This window comes from Mustela lutreola, chromosome 6 (genome assembly GCF_030435805.1).
Source record: "Mustela lutreola isolate mMusLut2 chromosome 6, mMusLut2.pri, whole genome shotgun sequence".
Lineage (NCBI taxonomy): Eukaryota > Metazoa > Chordata > Mammalia > Carnivora > Mustelidae > Mustela > Mustela lutreola.
Window position 1 is genome coordinate 24706632 of NC_081295.1, and position 21035 is coordinate 24727666.

The window sequence follows — 21035 nt, forward strand, 5'->3', positions numbered from 1 at the left end:
CCCACCAGGAAATGACATTTCCTGATGGTTCAAAAACCAATCTCTTCACCTTCTTATTCATACCCAGGTATATGAGCTGAGACTTTTTCTGATCTCTCTTTCTCCCCACACTGAGGAGCATTTTTGACCTTCAGAGTCAATAATTCAGAGAATGATATGAAATGAAAGGCCTTTCCTAGTTTGTCAGTTGTTACATTGTTTCTTAGATTATCCATATTTTAAATGTTTAAAAGTTGAATGGTTTGATTTTACAAAATGAGTATGTTGCTGTCTGTGGGCTTAAGTGGGACTATGGCCTGGCTCTGTTCTATATTCATATTTTAATACTTCTTATTTTCAATTTTAAAATACTTCTTTTTCATTTTCAAAGAGTTGCATGCCCACTGTAGAGTATTTGGAAACAAGAAGGAAATATTAAGGGAAAAAAATCATCCATAATCCCCTAATTGGAGGTAATTAACATTTTGGCATATTTCCTTCCAGCTGCTTTATGGCATTTTTTAATTATGCAGTTGACATCTCCCCAGCAAACTTTGAAGTAGGTTATTATTGACTGGATAGCCCTGTAATGAACAATTGATTTTGAATCTTTACACATAATTTAATGCTCAGCTCTTTCTGTCAATAGAGGTTTTCAAATTCACGTGTTGAGAAAATGTGTTGAAGTTGACTTCCTAACTTTGTATAATGGAAATAACGATAGTGATCAACGGGGATCTCAACCTAGGTCCCATTCAGTTTGATGCCTCCTACTTTCTCTGCAGCTTTTTGTGAAATTGATCAGTGAATAATAATAGCTCAGGGCCACAGAGGGCTTCTGCACCAGGATTTCCTCCCTGAGTCTCTACTCAATTCCTGCCTGTGCTTAACCTGAGAGCCTCTGCCCTCTGCCTAGCCTGGTAACTGTGTATTGTGACACTCAAGGGTGGGAGACTCCGTAAAGGACAAAGATTTGGTTAAAGGTCCTTATAAGCTCAAAGTGATGAGGAAGATCAAGATTTGCGCATCTAAGCACTGACAAAGTTATTATTATTATTTTTAAGATTTTATTTATTTGTTTGACAGACAAGAGGGCAGAGAGGCAAGCAGGGGTGTGTGTGTGGGGGGCGGGATGCACGCGTGCGCAACCGCGCAGGAAGCAGGCTCCCTGCTGATCAGGGAGGGCGATGCAGGGCTCAATGCCAGGACCCTGAGATCATGACCTGAGCCGAAGGCAGAGGCTTAACCCACTGAGCCACCCAGGAATCCCGACAAAGTTATTTTCAAAGTAGATTTCTTTCCCCCTAGAATAGTGTTATTTCTTTCCTCCAAAGAAAAAAGTCTTGAAAAAAAAAAAAAAAAGTACATACCAGTGCTTGAAATTATTTATATCCAGGTCACAAAATTGTAAGCGTTGGTGGTCTTCTGCACAGCTGTGGCAGGCAGCCTGTATTTACTGGATTTGAGTTATGGTTGTTATAGAAACCCTAATGTAATGTCTCCTAACCTTGGGGTTCCGAGTGCTCTTTCCTTCCTGTTACTTTTATCTCATGCTGTTTACCCATCTTCCCCTCCGACAGAGGTTCCCAGAGTCTCATCTTCATCCTCCGGGCCCTGCATCTCTGCTGCTGTTGGTTGTGATCAGTCCTTGTAAGTCAGCTGTCTGGTCAGTCACCCCCTGCACAGAGGACGGTCCCCCCACTGGCACCAGCAGCTCCTGTGCGCGGTGGGGGAGTGTGGTCACTCCAGCACTGGGCAGGGAAGCCTCAGCACGTTCCCAGCCTTTCTGAGCCTTGGGTCCTGTACCTATAAAAGGAGATCACCTCTGAGGCTCCTTTTGTTTCCACAACTGTGCCTCAGTTTCCTAATGTGTAAAATGAGACTAACAAGAGTCTCTACCTCATAGGATTGCTGGGGTAGTTAGTTTCTACACAGCATAAGCTATTGTTTCTGTTGATTGTCCGCCAAGGGCGCAGAGCACGGACAGTGAGGTGAGGAGTCCCAAGGGAACAGCGGGGCAGTTGGGCCGGCCTGTTGGATTCCTCCGCTGGTGCCCTCAGCACGGCCCGCAGACAGGGAACGCCTTCCCCCCACGGAAGGAAGCCTGTTACCGTGACCTTGACTGTCTCCTCCCAGAGAAACTATTCCGGAGCCTTGTCTCCCAGTCTGTTTCTGGGGGAAACTTAAACTAAAAAAAAGAAATGATAGAGAAATTTCTATGATCTATTAAGTGAAAAAAACAAGGAACAGGATCTTAAACCTTCCAGTTTCAGCATCTCTATATGCTTAAAAATTATTAAGACCCCAGAGAGTCTTAGTTTATATGGTTATATCTGTCAGTATTTACTGTGTTAGAAATTAAAACAGAGGGGTGCCTGGGTGCTCACTTGGTTTGTTGAGTGTCAGGGACAACCAGCTCTGGTCATCATCTCCAGGTTGTGCATTTGAGCCCAACGCCAGACTCCATGCTTACCTCAGAGGCTGCTTGGGATTCTCTCTCTCTGCGTCTCCTCCCTGCTTGCATGCTCTGTCTCTAAATAAATGAATCAATAAAAATCTTTTAAAAATTTTTTTAAAAAAGAAATTAAAATGGAAAGGTGTTTGAATTTTTTTTTAAAAGATTTTATTTATTTATTTGACAGAGCGAGATCACAGGTAGGCAGAGAAGCAGGCAGAGAGAGAGGAGGAAGTAGGCTCCCTGCCGAGCAGAGAGTCAGATGTGGGGCTCCATCCCAGGACCCTAGGATCATGACCTGAGCCGAAGGCAGAGGCTTTAACCCACTGAGCCACCCAGGCGCCCCTAAATATTTTTAAATTTATTATTTTTTTTTTAATTTTATTTTTTTTATTTTTTATTTTTTTAAAGATTTTATTTATTTATTTGACAGAGATCACAAGTAGGCAGAGAGGCAGGCAGAGAGAGAGAGAGAGGAGGAAGCAGGCTCTCCGCAGAGCAGACAGCCCGATGCGGGGCTCGATCCCAGGACCCTGGGATCATGACCTGAGCCGAAAGCAGAGGCTTTAACCCACTGAGCCACCCAGGCGCCCCTTAAAACAACCATAATAAGTCCACTACAAGGTAGTATCAGTAGTATTTTAATGAAAGGTAATTATTCCCCCACCCCCCAAAAAAATGTTAGTGAAAAGATTGGTATTGTTTACATTCTTTTTTATTTTAAGTTTTTTTTTTTTTTTTAAAGTAATTTCTATACCCAACGTAGGGCTTGAACTCCCCACCCTGAGATCAAGAGTTGCAGGCTCTGCCAACGGAGCCAGCCAGGCGCCCCTATGTCGTTTACTTCTTGCATCTCTCTTTAATATCCGGCTCAAGAGAAGGCCGCTGAATTTTCCTGGTTGCCTCTGTAGTCAGTCTTTCACAAAATAACACTTCATGGAGCGTCTGGAAAGCTCTCCTACCTGCCTATGAGAGAAAAGGGGCAATAATACCTCAGTGTTATAAAAACACTTTTCATCTCATAGAACCCTTGAAAGGCCTTGAATATACTTGTAAAGTGGTTCCCCAAAAAGAGACAAAAAAAGCTGTTTGTAAAAGTGTCCCATTTCCAGGGTATGAGTCCGCCCGGAGCTGGGGAGGGACGTACAGGCTGTGCACACGGGGACGAGCCAGCGCTGGCAACCGCTGGACACGGTTCATGCTCTGAGAGCCGCTGACCCCGAACATCTGTGCAAAGATGCACGAGAAAACTGCCTTTCACAGAGTGACTGGGGACGGGACGGGGCGGGGCGGGGCGGGGGCAGTACAGTGGGTGTTTTTTTTTTTTTTTTTAAGATTTTATTTATTTATTTGAGAGAGAGAGACTGAGAGAACGAGTTGGAGAAGAGCGGGGGGTGGGGTGGGGGGTGGGGGGGCGACTCCCCGCCGAGCAGGACTCAGTCCCAGGACCTGGAGATCACTGACCTGAGCCAAAGGCAGACGCACAACCCACTGAGCCACCCAGGTGCCCGACAGTGGACTTTTAAACCAAATCTCCTCATTTATTTATTTATTGATTTATTTATTGATTTATTTATTTAAAAGATTTTATTTATTTATTTGACAGAGCGAGATCACAAGTAGGCAGAGAGGCAGGCAGAGAGAGAGGAGGAAGCAGGCTCCCTGCTGAACAGAGAGCCCGATGCAGTGCTCCATCCCAGGACCCTGAGATCATGACCTGAGCCGAAGGCAGAGGCTTAACCCACTGAGCCACCCAGGTGCCCCCAAATCTCCTTTTTATACTTAATGAGTTTTCTTTCTCGTGCGTGCATTTTCTAGTCAAAAAAGGAAAAAAAAGACCCTAAGCATCTTCCCTTCTTAAAATGAACTCCAAAAATAGACATTGACCTGTAATTTGTAAATCTTTTCAACGTTTCCATTTCTTTGTGGCATCTCTGAGAACTGATTCTCTCTCAGCCCCTGTGAGTGATTCTCACCGTCTGCCTCCCCTGTCATTCCTCCTCCGGGACTTTCTTCCCGCCAGAGGCAGGAGCTTGCTGATATTCAGGCATCAGATTTAGGCGCATTTCAGCGGGAGGCACGGAGGGAGCCCTGCCAGTGACTGCATTTATGTAGCCAATTTAAGCAACTTAGCCTTTGTAATTTGATATTTGAGTGGCTAAAGCATCTTGTTATTTCTGAACGTTTGGGATTACCCTCCCTTTTGTGCCTTTTGTAAACGGAAGGCTTTTCTGATGACATTCTAATCTTCCCCCGCCTGTGTGCCCTGCATGGAAAATTGAACATTGTCTGTCTCGCTCCGTGCAGAAGGATCGAGACTATTAGGCATTTTAATAAAATCCTATATACTCTTATGAGCTCTGCAACATTCAAACCTTTCCGTACCCATGACAGTCATTTACCCTGAGGCTTCCTAGGCTGTTTGGTTAAAAAAATATAATAATAATAATAACTGAACATTTTCAGTTACTAAATTAACCCCTGGAGATTGGTCCTGTTTGAGAGTCCCCTCCAAGAGCTCATGGGCATTGTAGAGCCTGCGATATTTTCGATATTTTCGTTAGAGGCAGCAGCAGGCTACATGGGTCTCAGTGACCTTTGTTCCCTTCATTTGTTTAAGCATTCCTTTGGGCTTGGCCTGGGGTTTCTGGGGGACATGGAACAGCCACCCCTTGGGGGAGAAAGCTGATTCTCAGGAACACGCGGGTGCATACTTTGGTGGTTTCACAGCTTGCGAGACGGGTGAGAGCAAGCCCCAGCGGGCGGGAGCCGTGGTGGTTGGTAACTATAACCTACAGTTCCTGCGGCATGCTCGGCCTCTGGGCGCACGGTGTCCACCCCCGACGGGCAGGCTTGTGACCTTCATCCGGGCAGATGACCAGGAAGTGGAGGGAGCCATGTGTGGAGGTGGCAATGTGATGTCCCTGTCCTTTCTCCCACTGTGCGGTCACTGTGTCAGTACGGGGAGGCTGGGAGTCCCCCTGGACATCTCTTCTGCCCTGTGGAGTGGAGTCTGTGTCTAAGCACGGAATAGACAGATTTTCCAGGTAGCTCCGTGCAGACGGAGGGAGATATGGGTGTTCTAGCTGCCGTTGGACAGCCGGATGCAAGGTTGGAAACTGGCCCCCGTGTTCACCAGAACCACCTTACTGGACGAATGAGGATTCTGTGATTTCCGCCCCAGGGGGCTGACTGAAGAGAGACAGAGGCTAGTTTTGAATGCTAGTTCTGCCACCGAGCAGCTTGGTGACCCTGGGTCAAGTTACCTGCCCTGTGTTCCCTTCCAACCCCCCCTTCCATATGCAAATATTGTGTTTCCATAATCAAAATACTATAAATATAGTTTTTTTTTCTCTTCATTGGGGTAGAGTTGACAAATAAGAATTGTCCAGATTTAAGGAATAATGCCCTTGGTTTCTTTATTGGTAAAATTGGGATTCAGAGAGCTCGGGGCAAGATGGAAGTGTTGGTGACGTGGCCGTGCATCCGGCTTGCTGTGGGTGGGCTGCGGTGTTGGCTGAGGACCCTCACTCCTGTCCCCATCACACATTCAGATGCAGTTGTGGGTTCTTCTGGCTTTGCCAACTCGAAATTCCCCAGCTTCCCATGGAGCGGGGCGGCTTGGCTGGCTGGCGGGGGGAAGGGGCCTACTGTGCTGGGGTCTGGGTCACTTCCGTGCTAATCTAGCATCTGTCACTGGTCTAAGGTGACACTGGTTCCAGAGCAGATGCCCTCGGGGTGTCTTGAGTGCCCAGGACGGGGGCCACTGGGAGCCTTCCCAGCCCCCCTTCTGGCTTTCTGCCCCCCACCCCCCACCTCAGTCGCGGGAGGCCAGGTGTGTGCTCTTCACCGTTTTCCTCACCAGGTGCTTGTATGCCTGCGCTAGTGTCACACGGTGTGATGTAGAAAACACCCTTCCTGCCTCCTGAGTCCCCATCCCGGCCAAGTGTACGCCCAGCACTGGGCTGCAGCCCCACTGGTCTGCCCCAGCCCCAGCCCCAGCCCCAGCCCCAGCCCCAGCCCCAGCCCCAGCCCCAGCCTGCGCCCGCGCCCGCGCCCGCGCTTGCCTCCCCAGCTCCCTGCTGCTCTCCGGGAACAGCTGGGCAGATAACATGAGATATCTGCTGGCCTTGCTGGGCGCTGTGGTTCTGTCTGCTGTTTTTTCCACCAACACCTGTTTTCTTCCAGGATTTGCTTGTCCTTTTAATGTCCTCTGCTTAGCGTCTTTGAGTCTTTGTGGTTTTTCTTCCACCTTGACCCTTTCTCTCCCCCAGTGAGCCATCCACCTCCTCCTCCCTTTCCCACCGTGTCTCCCCAGTTATCTGTGTCTCACGCTGTGCCCTCCCTAAGACTCATTCAGTCCTGCCCATCTGTTCTGCTTCTCACCTCTGCTCTGGATTCCCGTGACCGTGGTGCGGGGTCTCCCAGGGCCGTTGGCATCAGGCAAGGCCCGCAGTGCATTTCTGTATGAAGCTCCCCTGCCTGGGATTGAACTTCTCCCCGTTGTGGGCTGCCTCGCGGCGTGCAGACTGTTGTTGCCTACCTGCCTGTGCTCCACCCGCCCTAACTACTCCCAGCCCCTCCAGGGATGACGTCAAAAGTGGGGTTTTTCCCCCTTGCAATTCAATGGAAATTGTATTTGCTAAAATTCACCGTTGGTACTCTTGACTCTTGAATTGGACTTAATCATCTTCCCTCAACACCATCTTGTGTATTTTTCAGATAACAGATACTTCGGTAAATAGGAATTATTTTCAGTGTAATTGCAGTTTCAGATAAATCTTGAATTTTTTATTCATTTCTCTGAAAATTAGTAATACAGAGTTGGAAAGAATTGTGCCTGTCATAAAGTTATTGTGACATTCTGAGGATAGCACATCACATCATAAGCACCATACGCATGTTGCTATTATTAGTGAATTTTGAGGCTGTTAACTGTGTACATAGTTTACCTAGATTCACTCCATCTTTCTTGCCTCCCCGCCAACTAAAACCGAGAATCACACACCATTCTATGGCTATTTGGTAAGTAGTTTACTGGGCTTTGTAGATAGCATTGTTCTTCTAGAAATTTCTGAAAAGATACTTCTTAGTCCTGCTCTCCTCAAAGGGTTAATCAGAATGGGAACTCAGTATTTGCAGTCGGCTTAATCAGTTGCGGGAAGCACAACTCAGTGTCAGTAGTACAGGCCGTCAGTGTCTTCTTTTCCAGCATTACTGCCTCATGTACACCTTATTCTGTTTATGAATGCTGTTATGTCGCTTGGGGGGAATCTCAGAGATTTAATGCTACTTCTAATCATGGTGTCTGTTCCATCTTGGCGCAGGCAGTGGGAGTCAGGGGCCCCGCACCTGCCCCTTGCAGCCCATACAGTGCCCCTTACTCCTGTTCCTCTCCCCACCCCACCCCACCCCCGCCTTGTTCCCTCATCAGTAAAAAGAAGGGTTTGGGCCAGATTCTGTGGCGCTCCAGAGCTTTAAAAACCCACACTGCATCTTCTTGCTGCTTTGGAAGGAAGGGCTAGACCAGCACCATCCAATAAAAATAGAATGCAAGTCACTTAAGTAGTTTCAGATTTTCTAGTAGCTACATTTAAAAAAAAAAAAGGTGAAACTAATTCTAATAAAGTTTTATTTAGCCCAGTGAATCTGACATTATCGTGTCAGCATGTAATCAACATAAGTGTGATTAGCTATTTTACTTTTGTTTCCCCTCCGCTACATCGTTGAAAGCCAGGGTGTACTTCCACTTACAGCACGTCTTCATTTGGACGAGCACCTGAAGTCAGTCCTGTGACCTGCTCGTGTCCCAAGGAGCCACCCCCTACATCCTTAGTCCTCCTTTTCAGTCTGTGGCTGGAATTTAGAAAGCAGGGACTAAAAGGAGATCCTCTGGGCGCCTGGGTGGCTCAGTGGGTTAAGCCTCTGCATTCAGCTCAGGTCATGATCTCGGGGTCCTGGGATCAAGTCCCGCATCGGGCTCTCTGCTCAACAAGGAGCCTGCTTCCCTTCCTCTCTCTCTACCTGCCTCTCCGTCTACTTGTGATTTCTCTCTGTCAAATAAATAAATAAAATCGTTAAAAATAAAATAAAATAAAAGGAGATCCTCTGAACTTGGGTCTTTCGTAAGACTTGATTTTCTCAAATAATGTTCCCCCTCGGTGTGAAAGTGACTCAGTCGATGCTTTAGGACCCATTCTGCCCACGTGGAGTTCTGGAGAAGCGCTCCCAGAAGGTATGCAGAAGGCCTGGCTGCTTCTAACTCAGAGGATGCGGCTTTCCATGATGTTAGGGAACAGTGTCAGCTCAGCTTCCATGACCCAGAGCCAGAGGGGGGAGGGTGAGGGAATTTCTCATGGGTATGGAAAATTAAGAAGTAAGTCAAGCAATAAATCAAGACTTTGTCTTTGTCTTTTCATTTAGTGGAATAGAAGATGAACTCAACTGAATTCAGTGAAGATGTAGAAGAAGGTAAAAAAAAAAAAAAGCTTCTTTTTAAAAAATATTTTTAACTTAGTATTTTTTTATTAGGCCAATACACTACATGGTTCAAAGATAAAAAGCTACGCAATGAAACATCAGTGGAACTTCTCCCGCCCCTGGTTCCCATCCCCCTCCACCCATACACCTGCTAGAGGTGTCTTATGTATCTTTTCGGAGTTACTTTTTAAAAGTATCATTTCAGAGATAGTATTTATTTCTTTCTATCTCCTGTCTTTCCCCCCCAAAAAAGGACTTTAAAACCAGTTTTGAGCAAAAAATTCTCTGAACGTGGTTTTATTGTCTTAGCACTAACGCGGTAAGACAAAGATCACTAGGTTGGAAAGCGCAGTGTAATTGTTCCTAGACTTCATGATCCGAGTGGTAGTGTCCGAGGGCAGCCCGCCCCCAGCCTGTGGCTCAGGGAACCCTGCTAACCTCCGAGCAGGCCATGGTCTTTCCCGCTGAGCCCTGTTTCTTCTCTGCCACAGTTCTAAAAAATAACACTGTGAAAGTGGAGACAGAGGCCGAAGATGCTGCCCTGGACTGCTCGGTGAGCTCCAGGTCTTCCGAGAAGCACCCTCTGGACTGCGTCTTCACTGCCCTCCAGGATTCCAGCAAGCGAAAGCAGCTGGGCGGCGATGGCCAGCCTGACTCTGTCCCCGGCGTGAAGAGGCGGCGGCTGATTCCCGAGGTGAGGGCCCAGCCCCTTCTGTTTGCTTGGGCTCTGACCCTCTCGTTAGATGCTCTGTCTCTCTACCTGTGGGTATCCGGACGACTGCTGAACCCTTGGGCATGAGAAAGCTTTCGTTGCAGCTGTCCCATCTCTGGCTTAGATTTCTGGAAGGTGTGCTCTCTAACTAGAATTCTTGCAGATGTCTGGATTCATGACGCAGCTAGGGGAGCCTTCACAACCCAACCGCTTTGAGTTTCGCTTTGCTTTGTTCCACTCGATAGCAAGGGCTGTTATGAATCGCCTCTCGCATTTTATGGAGTACACACTATACACAGATTCCTGGAAAAGATGGGGGGTGGGAGGTCTTTTCCTAAATCAAGCCTATCTTTTATATTAGGAGAACTTATTCAGTGAATCTTTTTACAAAGGGAGTTCTTTTGTAACATACCTGTTATCCCCTAAACTATGAATTTTATGAATTTGCTCTGTTTTTTTCTTCACCTGCTGGTTAGATTGAACTGGACTAAATGTATTATTATTATTTTTTTTAAGATTTGTTTATTTGAGAGAGAGAGCATAAGCAGGAGGGGGAGAAGGAGAGAGAGAAAGAATCCCAAGCAGACTCCCCACTGAGCATGGAGCCTGACACAGGGCTCGATCTCGTGACCCAGAGAGCACAACTGAGCTGAATCCAGGAGTTGGATGCTTAACTGACTATACCACCCAGGTGCCCCTGAACTTGGCTAAATTCTGAGAGAGAGACACTGGAACTGGACATGGTGGCCCCCTCTAGCAGCCTACAGTCCAGGTGGGAGACAAGACCTGCACTCATAACAGTTAAGACCAAGGAGAGAGCGGCAGCTTTAGGACATCAGGGGTCTGGCATGGGATGTTCCACCTCCAAGCCTCCCCATGGGCTGGCAGACACCTTAAACTTTTTTTTTTTTTTTTTTAAGATTTTATTTATTTATTTGACAAAGAGAGAGATCACAAGTAGGCCGAGAGGCAGGCAGAGAGAGGGGGAAGCAGGCTCCCTGCTGAGCAGAGAGCCTGATTCGGGGCTTGATCCCAGGATCCTGAGATCATGACCTGAGCTGAAGGCAGAGGCTTAACCCACTGAGCCACCGAGGTGCCACTCAGCAATACATTTTTTTAAAAATCAATAATGTCCACCTAGGAAAAAAAGTTGAAATTTGTTTTAACTATATGAGCACTTTTTTTTTTTCCTTTTTGAGAGAGAGAGAGAATGGGAGAGCACTGCTCTCCCCCTCACCCTGCAGAGGGAGAAAGAGAAGCAGACTCCCTGCTGAGCAGGGTGCCCAACGTGGGGCTTGATCCCAGGACCATGGGTTCATGACCTGAGCCGAAGGCAGACAATGGACTGAGCCACCCAGGCGCCCCTGTATGAGCATTTTTTTTTTTTAAGATTTTATTTATTTATTTGACAGAGATCACAAGTAGGCAGAGAGGCAGGCAGAAAGAGAGGAAGGGAAGCAGGCTCCCTGCTGAGCAGAGAGCCCCATGTGGGGCTCGATCCCAGGACCCCTGGATCACGACCCGAGTCAAAGTCAGAAGCTTAACCCACTGAGCCACCCAGGCACCCCATGTATGAGCATTTTATTTTATTTATTTTTTTTTAAAGTTTTTATTTATTTATTTGACAGACAGAGATCGCAATTAGGCAGAGAGGCAGGCAGAGAGAGAGAGAGGAGGAAGCAGGCTCCCTGCTGAGCAGAGAGCCCTATGTGGGGCTCTATCCAAGGACCCTGAGATCATGACCTGAGCAGAAGGCAGAGGCTTTAACCCACTGAGCCACCCAGGCACCCCATGTATGAGCATTTTAAATAAAGGGTTAATTATGGATCTCTCGTGCTTGGCTCTGGCTGCTCTGGCTGCCTGCACCGGCTGCCTGCTGGATGCCTTGTGACTCGGGGGAAGGTTTCACGTGTGGCTAGCAGGCTCTAGTGCCCTGAGTAATGATTCCAGAGGAAATCTCAGATTCCTCACTGCTGAGTGAGATTCGGGCTCTAAGATGGTTCGTCAAAGAGCTTATCTGAAAAACATGGAACCACTTTTTTCTTATGTTTCATTGTACACCGTAAGTTATTATCCTTTCCCTAATGATCGCTAGTTAGATGTTTTCCACTCCCATGTTATCCCAAGTACAGCCGCAGGGACCAGCCGTATACGTAAACCCAGTGCCCTCTGAGTGTTTCTGTGGGTTAGATGCCTCGAGGTCATCCTACAAGTGTCAAGAAGCTTCAGAAGAAGCACTGCTGAGTTCCTAAAGGAGCTCCCGAAAACGTTTTCTTCTTTGTGTCACATTACATTTCTGCCTCAGACGGGTTCTGTGGACTCCTTCAAGTGCGCAAGCAAAGCCAGAGTTCCAGAAATGGAACGCAGAGTTGAGTGTATTGGTTCACCTTCGCCGTGGGACAAACTACCCCAAACCCTAGCAGCTTAAAATGGCCACCTTTGTATTTGTTGGTGGTTCTGGGGGACAGCTGGTAGTTCCAGGTTTGGCCTGACGTGGCCAGGGCGAGGTGATCTGGAATGGCCTCCCTCCTGCATCTGGGGCCTCGGCTAAGCTGGCTGTGCCCCCTGCAGCTTCCCTTTCTGCACGTTCTCACCCCTGGGAGGCTGGTCCAGGCTTGTTCATGTAACACAGAAGGGTTCTCAGAGCAAGGGAGGCCAAGTTCAGGAGCACAGACACCTTTCACACCTCTGCTTGCGTCACCTCTTTAGCTGCTGTCCCTTTGGCCAAAGCAAGTCCCACGGGCTACCCTGGACGCGGGGGCCGTAAGAACAGACTTCGCCCTGATGGTAGGAGCAGCAATCGCACATTGTGAAGCGGCTTTTTCACCCAAGGCTTTCACACTGTGGTGGCTGTTTGTTCCCACAGTCAGGAACAACAAGCACACCAGGAGAGAACTCTGGTCACGGTTGCCTGGCTTGTGACCTTTGTGGACAGCCTGGGGTGGTCCCGTTGTCTCCTTACGCAAAGGGGGTCACTTTTTCCTTCCATTATGCACGATCTTCTTGGAATGGCCTCGCAGAGAAGGGGGTATCTTCGCATTCTTGGGGGCAGAGAAGGTTCTTAACGATTTGTATTTTGGTTGAATCCTTCAGTATGTGTAGCAAGGCAGGAAAAAACCTGGCATTGGGCTGGAACTCCACTGAGGGTCACGGTGCAGGGATCTCCCCCAGCAGCACAGGAAGGTTGCGGCTGCCTCCCAGTTAGGTGAGGTGGGAAGCTTCAGCTGGGACCTCAGGCATCGTCCTGGAATTCCGACACGTTTGGAGAAAAGGGAACCAAATGTGTTTGAATATTTCTAATATCACTTGTCCAATTTACATATTCTTACTGGGCAGATACATTTACTTTTCAGGAGGTTGGAGACAGCAGGCAGTTCTAACCTGTTAGATTTTAGATTGGAAAAGACAGGTTAAATCCTGGATTTTGTTTTGGGTATTCTACTAGTTTTGTTTATTCTTACTGTATGGAAAGTGAGGATGATAGCCATGGACCGCTTTCTGTTCCATAAAAAGAATAGAAGTATGAACCTTTTGAAATTCTGGAGCTCCTTGGAGAACGGTGTTGAGTGAATTCAAGGCAATATTTCCTTTTAAAAGTCTGTGGAAGTTGATGTGTCAGTAAATCAATAGCCTCAGTACCCTTGGGATTTTAGAACAATCCATCAGTTTTATGAAATTATAGTATATGTTGATATATTTTTTTAAGATTTTTATTTATTTGACAGAGACACAGCGAGAGAGGGAACACAAGCAGGGGGAGTGGGAGAGGGAGGAGCGGGCTTCCCGCTGAGCAGGGAGCCCCATGTGGGGCTCGATCCCATGAGCCAGAGGCAGACTTTTAACGACTGAGCCACCCAGGTGCCCCATGTTGATTTTTCAACATAGTGAGTAGCCCTTTATTCTTCTCCCCCTGAATTTAATTTAATTTAATTTAATTTAATTTTATTTGACAGACAGAGATCACAAGTAGGCAGAGAGGCAGGTAGAGAGAGATAGAGGGAAGCAGGCGCCCCGCCGAGCAGAGAGGGGCTCCATCCCAAGACCCTGGGATCATGACCTGAGCGGAAGGCAGAGGCTTTAACCCACTGAGCCACCCAGGCGCCCCTCCCCCTGAATTTTTTCTGATCTTTCTTAACAGATAAGGCAGCAGGGGTGAGAGTGGGGGTGGGGGACTGGAGGGGACGACCACATATGCAGCTTTTTTTTTTTACCAGAGTGAGACAAGAGGAGCCAGGAGGCCGAAACAAGAGATCATCCAAAAAAGTGGAAAGGAAGTTCATGAGCAGTGACGGGGTGTCGACTTGACAAAGGGCACCATTCCTTATTCAGTCCAAATGACAAACCAGTGACAAGAGAGTTAACAGCTCCCACCAGACAGATGAGTCCCTTCCGCATAGAAGTTAAAGCACCAGGATGCCAGGGGGCAGCCTTGTTCCTGGTGCAGAGTATCAGGAGGGACTGGATCCCTCACTCCCAGCTCCTGGGGAGGCGAGCCCCACCGTCTCTGATCCAGCCCGGAGGAACAGGAAATCGTTAACCTGGGAGTCCGATGCGGAGAGTTCACCACGGGGCCCTGGGCCAATTCCGTGGCCTCCCAGACTCTCAAGTTCCTCCGTGGTGATGAGAGCGAATTCTGCTCCTCTCGTCAGTTTCTTGTGTGTGAGGGAGCCCCGCCCAGGGCCTGCCCCGCATCAGCCCTCAGACCGCCTGGCCGTTCTCCATCTCCATCTCCATCTCCATTTCCCACCCTTCGAGGTCAGCATTCTCCTGCCTCCCTCTGCGTGCATCAGAACGGAAAGGGCATGGCATTGCCGAGGGAGACCATCCAACACCCTTTAGGACACCCCGGGCTGAGTGTTCTTGATTCTGAAAGCCTAGACCGCCTTGCCTCTTCTCCCGAAGCCCGAGGACCGGGGAGGAGGGTGAAGGGTGGGGGTGGGATTTGCGTGGTTGGCCTGATGGCAAAGGTACGTCAGCTTCCAGCTCCCGTCAGTGCTGACGACGTGTTCATGGTGACACTGAGTACAGTACTTAGAAGACACACAGAACCTCCCTCAGAAAACCTAACAAAAGGCTGTATAAAGACTTACTTGGCACCTCCCCTGGAAAGGGCTTCATAGCCAAATACAGCAGATGTGGGAGGTGAGTAGCCAGCATTTTTATTGGTAATCATCTTTTTATTTGCGGAATTGGGGGCGACTTTCAAGATCCGTGTGCCAGGCAGGAGTTAGCCTTGTTCTCCTGGGGCTTTTCGCTTCTTTGTTTGTTTTTAATTCTAAAGTGTCACTGTGTTTTGTTTTTCCAACTGGAGAATAGAAATGTCCTCCCTCATGTGGTGCAAACACTCTGAACACCTCCTCAGTGGCCATGGCTGTGGTACCAGCTGGAGAGTCACAGTAATTTATGTCACAGCCGCAGCGGATAGGTGCTGTGCCATTCCCACCGTAACGAGGCTCAGGGAAGGTAGTGCTCCCGAGCCTGCTCGGTGTGAGGCTGTGCAGTTACCCACCGTGCCGGGGGCCCTGAGGGCTGCGGGGGTGTAAGATGTGGGGAGAAGTCTTTGAAGATGTCCTGCCCGGACAGTTTGTGTCTTCTCCAGGGTAATTGCTCTGTCTCCCAGCTTCTTCCTTCAGGCCCCACAGCAGTTTCTACATCCGGGAACAGCGTAAGGATGACCCAAGGGGTAGAAACCATGAGGTCGGGGGGATGGTCTAGCTCCTTCCCTGGGTCCCCAGAGCCTCCCAGATGTCAGGCATCCCATCCTGTTCGCTCCCTGGGTCTGTGTGGCGGCGGAGAGCTCTTCCAGACCTTGTTGCTAACCGTAGCAGGTCATGGGATGCTGGCGATGATGGAGAGAAACATTCTGTTGAGAATGAAGAAGGTAAGCGCCGCCTCTGGCTTGATCACTGATGTGGGAGCCCCCAGGGAGCCGACTCCTAGGGTCTGGCCTGGAGGCCGCACGCATTCTCCACCCTCTCTCCCTCTGGAAGGCGGTCTGCTCCGTGGGTGCTCTAGTCTGCTGACTCTTCTGGGCCCCGGTTAGCCACTCGTCATTGGCCAACCTGCCTCCTGGGACTGCTTGGATTTGAAGCCCCTGAGAAGATGTTTAATGCTTGAAGCGTCTCTATGGCGACCCCGTCCCCGAGACGCAGCTGGGCACGGACCTGTGGAATCTGCCCTCCATGGTCGCCTTATCCTCACATCAGCCCAACATCAGCCTCTTTGTGTTCCTGTCCCCCAGTGAGAGGTGGGGCATTCCCTCTTGAGTCTGAGGGTGCTAGCGGGGATCTGAAATGCCCCGACCGAGTCCAGGACAGAGGCTGGCACTGGCGAGCTGGAGCCCTGCGGCAGAGTTCCCATATGGCTGGAAGATGAGCCTTAGAGAACTGGGAACGGCGTCAGCCAGACAACCCCGTGCCAAGTAGCACAGATTTAAAGATTTCTTGATACTCCTAGACAGCTGAGCAGAGATTTTTATCAGCAGCAGCAAACGTAGCCAGCCCGTTGTCGCCTTGGCAGCGTTTGTGGAATTAATTGGAACACGGAGTTGACAGGACACCAGTGTGGGGCTATCTGAGAACCTTCTCTTTGGGGCTCTTGTTGTGTTTTGTGTTGCATGGTGTATCTAAGGTCTCTGGGAGTGAGGAATGTTGCCCTCTGCTGGGACTCTAACTTCATTTTTTCTTCCAGCAAGTTAGCCAAAACCGTTTCTATTTGATGGCAGTGTTTCTAATGTGCTTAGTAGAAACTGAAATATTTTTATTAATGATCCTGAACAGTGAGAGTTATAGAGGGGATTTCCAGTTCTGATATACCCTGGCCTTCCGCCTGCCGGAGGAATGTGGGGGAGCGCAGTGACTTCTCTTCGTTACTGGTGTTGAGACAATTGAACCAGAAAACGTTCTCTGGACTTACACTCCATACCGGGTGTTAAGGAGGGCATCGTGCTCTCTAGAATGCGGTACTTTTGCTGCATTGCATGTGAGTTTCTAGTGACCTCTGCACAGAATCTTATTTTATGATGTATTAGTGGGATCACTTGTAAGGCAAAAACCCTTATTCTAAAATAACTCCCAATGTATTTATCATTTTTTTAATGACTGCCATTAGAAACTCAAATTCCTCTATATTTGAGGAATGAAAATACAGAACATCATGGCAATCTCATGATCCACAGGACATGCAGAATTATTTCGGTGTAATTGAACTTAATGGTGAATAGTTGCTAAAATTTAATTTACAGCCTACAGGAATTAGCAAGTAAGACACTTGGAATTTATTAGGGCAGTGTTTTTTGTTTAAAGCATGACAGGTTTTTTTTTTTAAGATTTTTATTTATTTATTTGACAGACGGAGATCACAGGTAGGCAGAGAGAGAGGAAGGGAAGCAGGCTCCTCGCCAAGCAGAGAGCCAGATGTGGGGGCTCCATCCCAGGACTCTGGGTCATGACCTGAGCCGAAGGCAGAGGCTTTAACCCACTGAGCCACCCAGGTGCCCCAGGGCAGTGCTTTTAAGATTTTACTTATCTATTAGAGCAAGCATGAGTTGGGGGGCAGAGGGAGGGGGGAAACAGGCACCCCGCTGAGCAGGGAGCTTGATGCAGGGTTTGATTCTAGGACCTGGGGCCCATGACCTGAGCTAAAGGCAGAAGCTTAACCGACTGAGCCATACAGGTGCCCCCTACGGCAGTGCTTTTCAGCAGTGACCTACAGCGGTAGTTATAATAACTTATAACAGCTAGAACTACAGCTCACGTATATGGATTTGTATGCAAGCACAGAGAAACAGAACTTTCCCAATCTTACTTGCTATATGCAGTGCACCCTGCTATTCCCTTCTCCCTGCCTCTTTTCCTTCTTCTGCCTTCCCTTCTTTCTTTCTTCTTATGCTGGTTATGACCCACCAAATCATCTTCATCATTTACTAATAGGTCACGATCCATAGTTCCATACCGTGTTGGGATAAAGATTTTCATCTCCATCCCCTCCTTTCTCAAGTTTCTGAGGTGTGTGTGTGTGTGCGTTAGTGTGTGAGCCTCCCTCCCTTCATAATCCTCTGCTTTCTGTCTGGTAGCAGAACAAAAGAACTGTAAAGAGCTTAAAACCACACCTTCAGTGGGGTTGGCCCATACCCCTCCCCTGCCCCCAGCCACGAGGGCAAAACTGACCTCGAAGTGCCTTCTGGGAGTGACTTACCCTGAGGCAGTGCAGGGAGGTCCTCCATTTGTTTACTGGCTGAGAGTCATCTTTACAGCTAGTTTAATAAAAGGCCCCCCTGTATTACCTCTGCACTGGCTTGGGAATAGTAATAATAATTATATTCTAACAGTGAATATTTATTAAGCACTTACTATGATTCAGACAGGGCTCAGTGCTTTCTGCACATTATCTCATTAAGTCTTCATAACTACCCCGTGAGACCTACCATTATTTATCCCTGAGTTTCTAGAAGCCGAAGCATGAAAAACCATTTGATTTGGCCAAGGTCACAGAAGACAGGCTGAGTGAGCTAAGATCTTACCCACGCTTTTATACCTCTCAACAGACATGTTATTCATAAAGTTGGTGTCCTGTCTGAGCAGCTCCTCTTTCTCAAGCATAGGTTTGAGAATGGCCAAACGCCGTGCCCTGCTTTAGCCATCCAGGAGTCTGGCGGACACGTTCATTGAGCAGGTCTGTGTCCCAGGCACTGTGCAAGGTCCTGGGTGGGGCTAGACTCAGGAATGACCCGGTCACATCATGGGAGCAATCCTGCAGTGTGATGAGGACACGGCCGGGTGAGGAGACCCCAGGAGGGGGAGGGTCTGGTGGCAGGCCATCTGCGCTAGGCTCCCCCCAGGTCAGCGGGCCCCTGGTCCTCCGTCCTTGAGAAGCGAGTGCCCAGGAGGAGGAGCAGGGGAGGAGGGCCAGGGGCCGCCTCTCAACAGTCATCAGCTTATACAAACAAACCCTGAGGAAAGTATTGGCCAGCTCTGTGGGATCGTTAAAAAGTACCTTCAGGTACTTATGGAGTAAAGTAGCTCTTCTTACGCATGGTTCTTATCAACAGAGAGGCAGGAGAAAAATTAACCTTCCTCTATGTGAGTCAGATTTTTCCATTATTTAAAAGAGAGGGTCCAGGAAGTAATTCATTAATTTAGAATATAAAATGAAATATAACCTGTGGGTGGTTAAAAAAGATCAAAGTCATGTATGTTAATGTGGCCTCATGCTCTGTTTTCACCTGAACCCATGTGTTACTCACCTGCCCCCATAAATAGGGCCTCTTGAGTTTGTCTTCTCCCTGCCCTTTTTTAGGCTACATGAGAAAAAGTCGTCACATACTGTTTTGTGCCGGCATTCATTATCTGAAGACTTACAGGTGACATTGAATCTGCCTGAGGCCGGTTGAGATGAGGCAAACTGAGAGCGAGTGCTGTCTTCCAGGCCTTGGCCACTCAGAGAGGACCCACAGCACCTGGCAGCTTGTTAGAACGGCAGGCCCCGGGGGTGCCAGGCTGGCTCAGTCAGAAGAGTATGCAGCTCTCAATCTCAGGGTTGGGAGTTCGAGGCGCACACTGGTTGTTGAGATTACTCAAAGAAATGAATGAAAGAAACTAAGTTAAAAGAAAAGAAATGTGGCCCAGGGACCAGAATCTGCATTCTAACAAGATCCCAGGTGATTCATACATAGATTGGAGTTTCAGAAGCACTAGCCTTGGCCACCTTCCTCCAACCGGATTCTCCGCGGGTGTGCCAGTATCCCAAGGAGGCGCGTTGTTCCTCCCGATTCTGCAGTTGCCTGGGGCACACGCCTGTCAATAAGAGCAAATACTTTGTGCTTCAGCCCTGTGTGTTCCTTCCCCTGAGGCCCACCGGCGCTCACCAGTTAGCTTTTCTGCTTAATTAAACCCTCAAAAAATAAATTCCAGGGAGGGCTTGGGTCAAGTTTAACATTTGTAAAAACCAGCCTTACGGAGTTGGGTCTGAGATGAAAGGAATGGCACAGTATCTGAGAAGCTCTGACATCTGTGTGTATCAGGAGGGCAGCACCACGATCGAGATAACACGAATCACCAACTACCATAAAGTTTGCATGTGCCCCTTTGCCTCCTTCCTCCACCCCCAGGTCCCCACCCTATCGATGTTTGTATTTTCTAGAAATTTCTATGAGTGGAATCCTATTGTAGGGCCTCTTTTGTTTGGCTTCTTCTAGCATAATTGTTTTAGACTCATCGTTGAGTACTGTATCTGTTCTGTTGCTGAGTAATACTCCGTTGTATGCATATAGGAAAGTTTGTCTGTATACTTGCTGATAACATTTTGGGTTGTTTCCAGTTTGGGCCATTTACAGTTGGGACTCCTGTGAGCATTGGTGTGTAAGTCTTTGCAGAATCATGTGCTTTCAGTTTGCTTGGTAGATAAATATCTAAGCATGGAATACCAGGATTATATAGTCTGTGTATATGTAACTTTTTAAGAAACTACCAGCTGTTTTCCAGAGTGGTTACACCATTCTATAGCCCCACCAGCAGTGTGTGTGAGTTTTGATGCCTTCGCATCTCCAGCACTGGGTATCGTCTTTTCACGTGTACACATTCTGGTAGGGATGGTGAGGTATCCCCCAGTGGCCTAATAAGTGGTACTAATAAGCATCTCCTTTTTATATACTTATTTATTTATTTTGACAGAGATCGATAGCAAGAGGGAGAGAGCACGGGTGGGGAGCGGCAGGCAGAGGGAGGGGTAGGAGCAGGGACCTGGATGCAGGACCCGCTCTGAGGACCCTGGGATCGTGACCTGGGTGGAAGGCGGACGCCTAACCACCGACTGATCCACCCAGGTGCCCCTGTCTATTTTTTTCTCTTACGGATTATGCTTGTGGTGTCATAACTAAGAAATGTTTGCCCAAGCCAAGGTCATAAGGAATTTCTCTTAGTTTTCTTCTAGAAGTGTTAAAATTTAAGTCAGGTTTTATATTTACATCCACAATGCATTTTTTTTCCTTTTAAAAACACATTTTATTTATTGATTTGACACAGAGAAAAAGATCACAAGTAGGCAGAGAGGCAGCTAGAGAGAGAGGGGGAAGCAGGTTCCCTGCAGAGCAGAGAGCCCAATTCGGGGCTCAATCCCAGGACCCTGAGACCATGACCTGAGCGGAAGGCAGACACCCAATGACTGAGCCACTCAGGTGCCCCCACAATGCATTTTGAGTTCATTTCTTTACATGGCACACAGAGGATGGGCATTGGGGTTGTGTGGTTTTGTGTGTGTATATCTAGTTGTTCCAGCATCATCTGCTGAACAGATGATTTTTTTTTTTCTATTGGGTTCCCTTTGAGCCTGGGTTACAAATCTCTTGTCCTTATATACATAAAATGTTCAGGGCCTGGCGACAGGGGAAACCACTGGTGAAAGCACTGAGAA

The 21035-nt window shown here is 48.1% G+C and overlaps 1 protein-coding gene across 1 annotated transcript in view; it reads left to right on the plus strand.

Annotated features, from left to right (window-relative positions):
- The window catches only part of BEND3 (BEN domain containing 3), a 34036-nt gene that overhangs the window by 6400 nt on the left and 6601 nt on the right, over positions 1 to 21035 (plus strand). The window contains exons 2-3 of the mRNA XM_059176959.1: positions 8858 to 8905; positions 9406 to 9608. Of these exons, the coding sequence (XP_059032942.1) occupies positions 8869 to 8905; positions 9406 to 9608 (240 nt within the window). The 5' untranslated portion in view covers positions 8858 to 8868. The remainder of the gene's footprint in view (positions 1 to 8857; positions 8906 to 9405; positions 9609 to 21035) is intronic.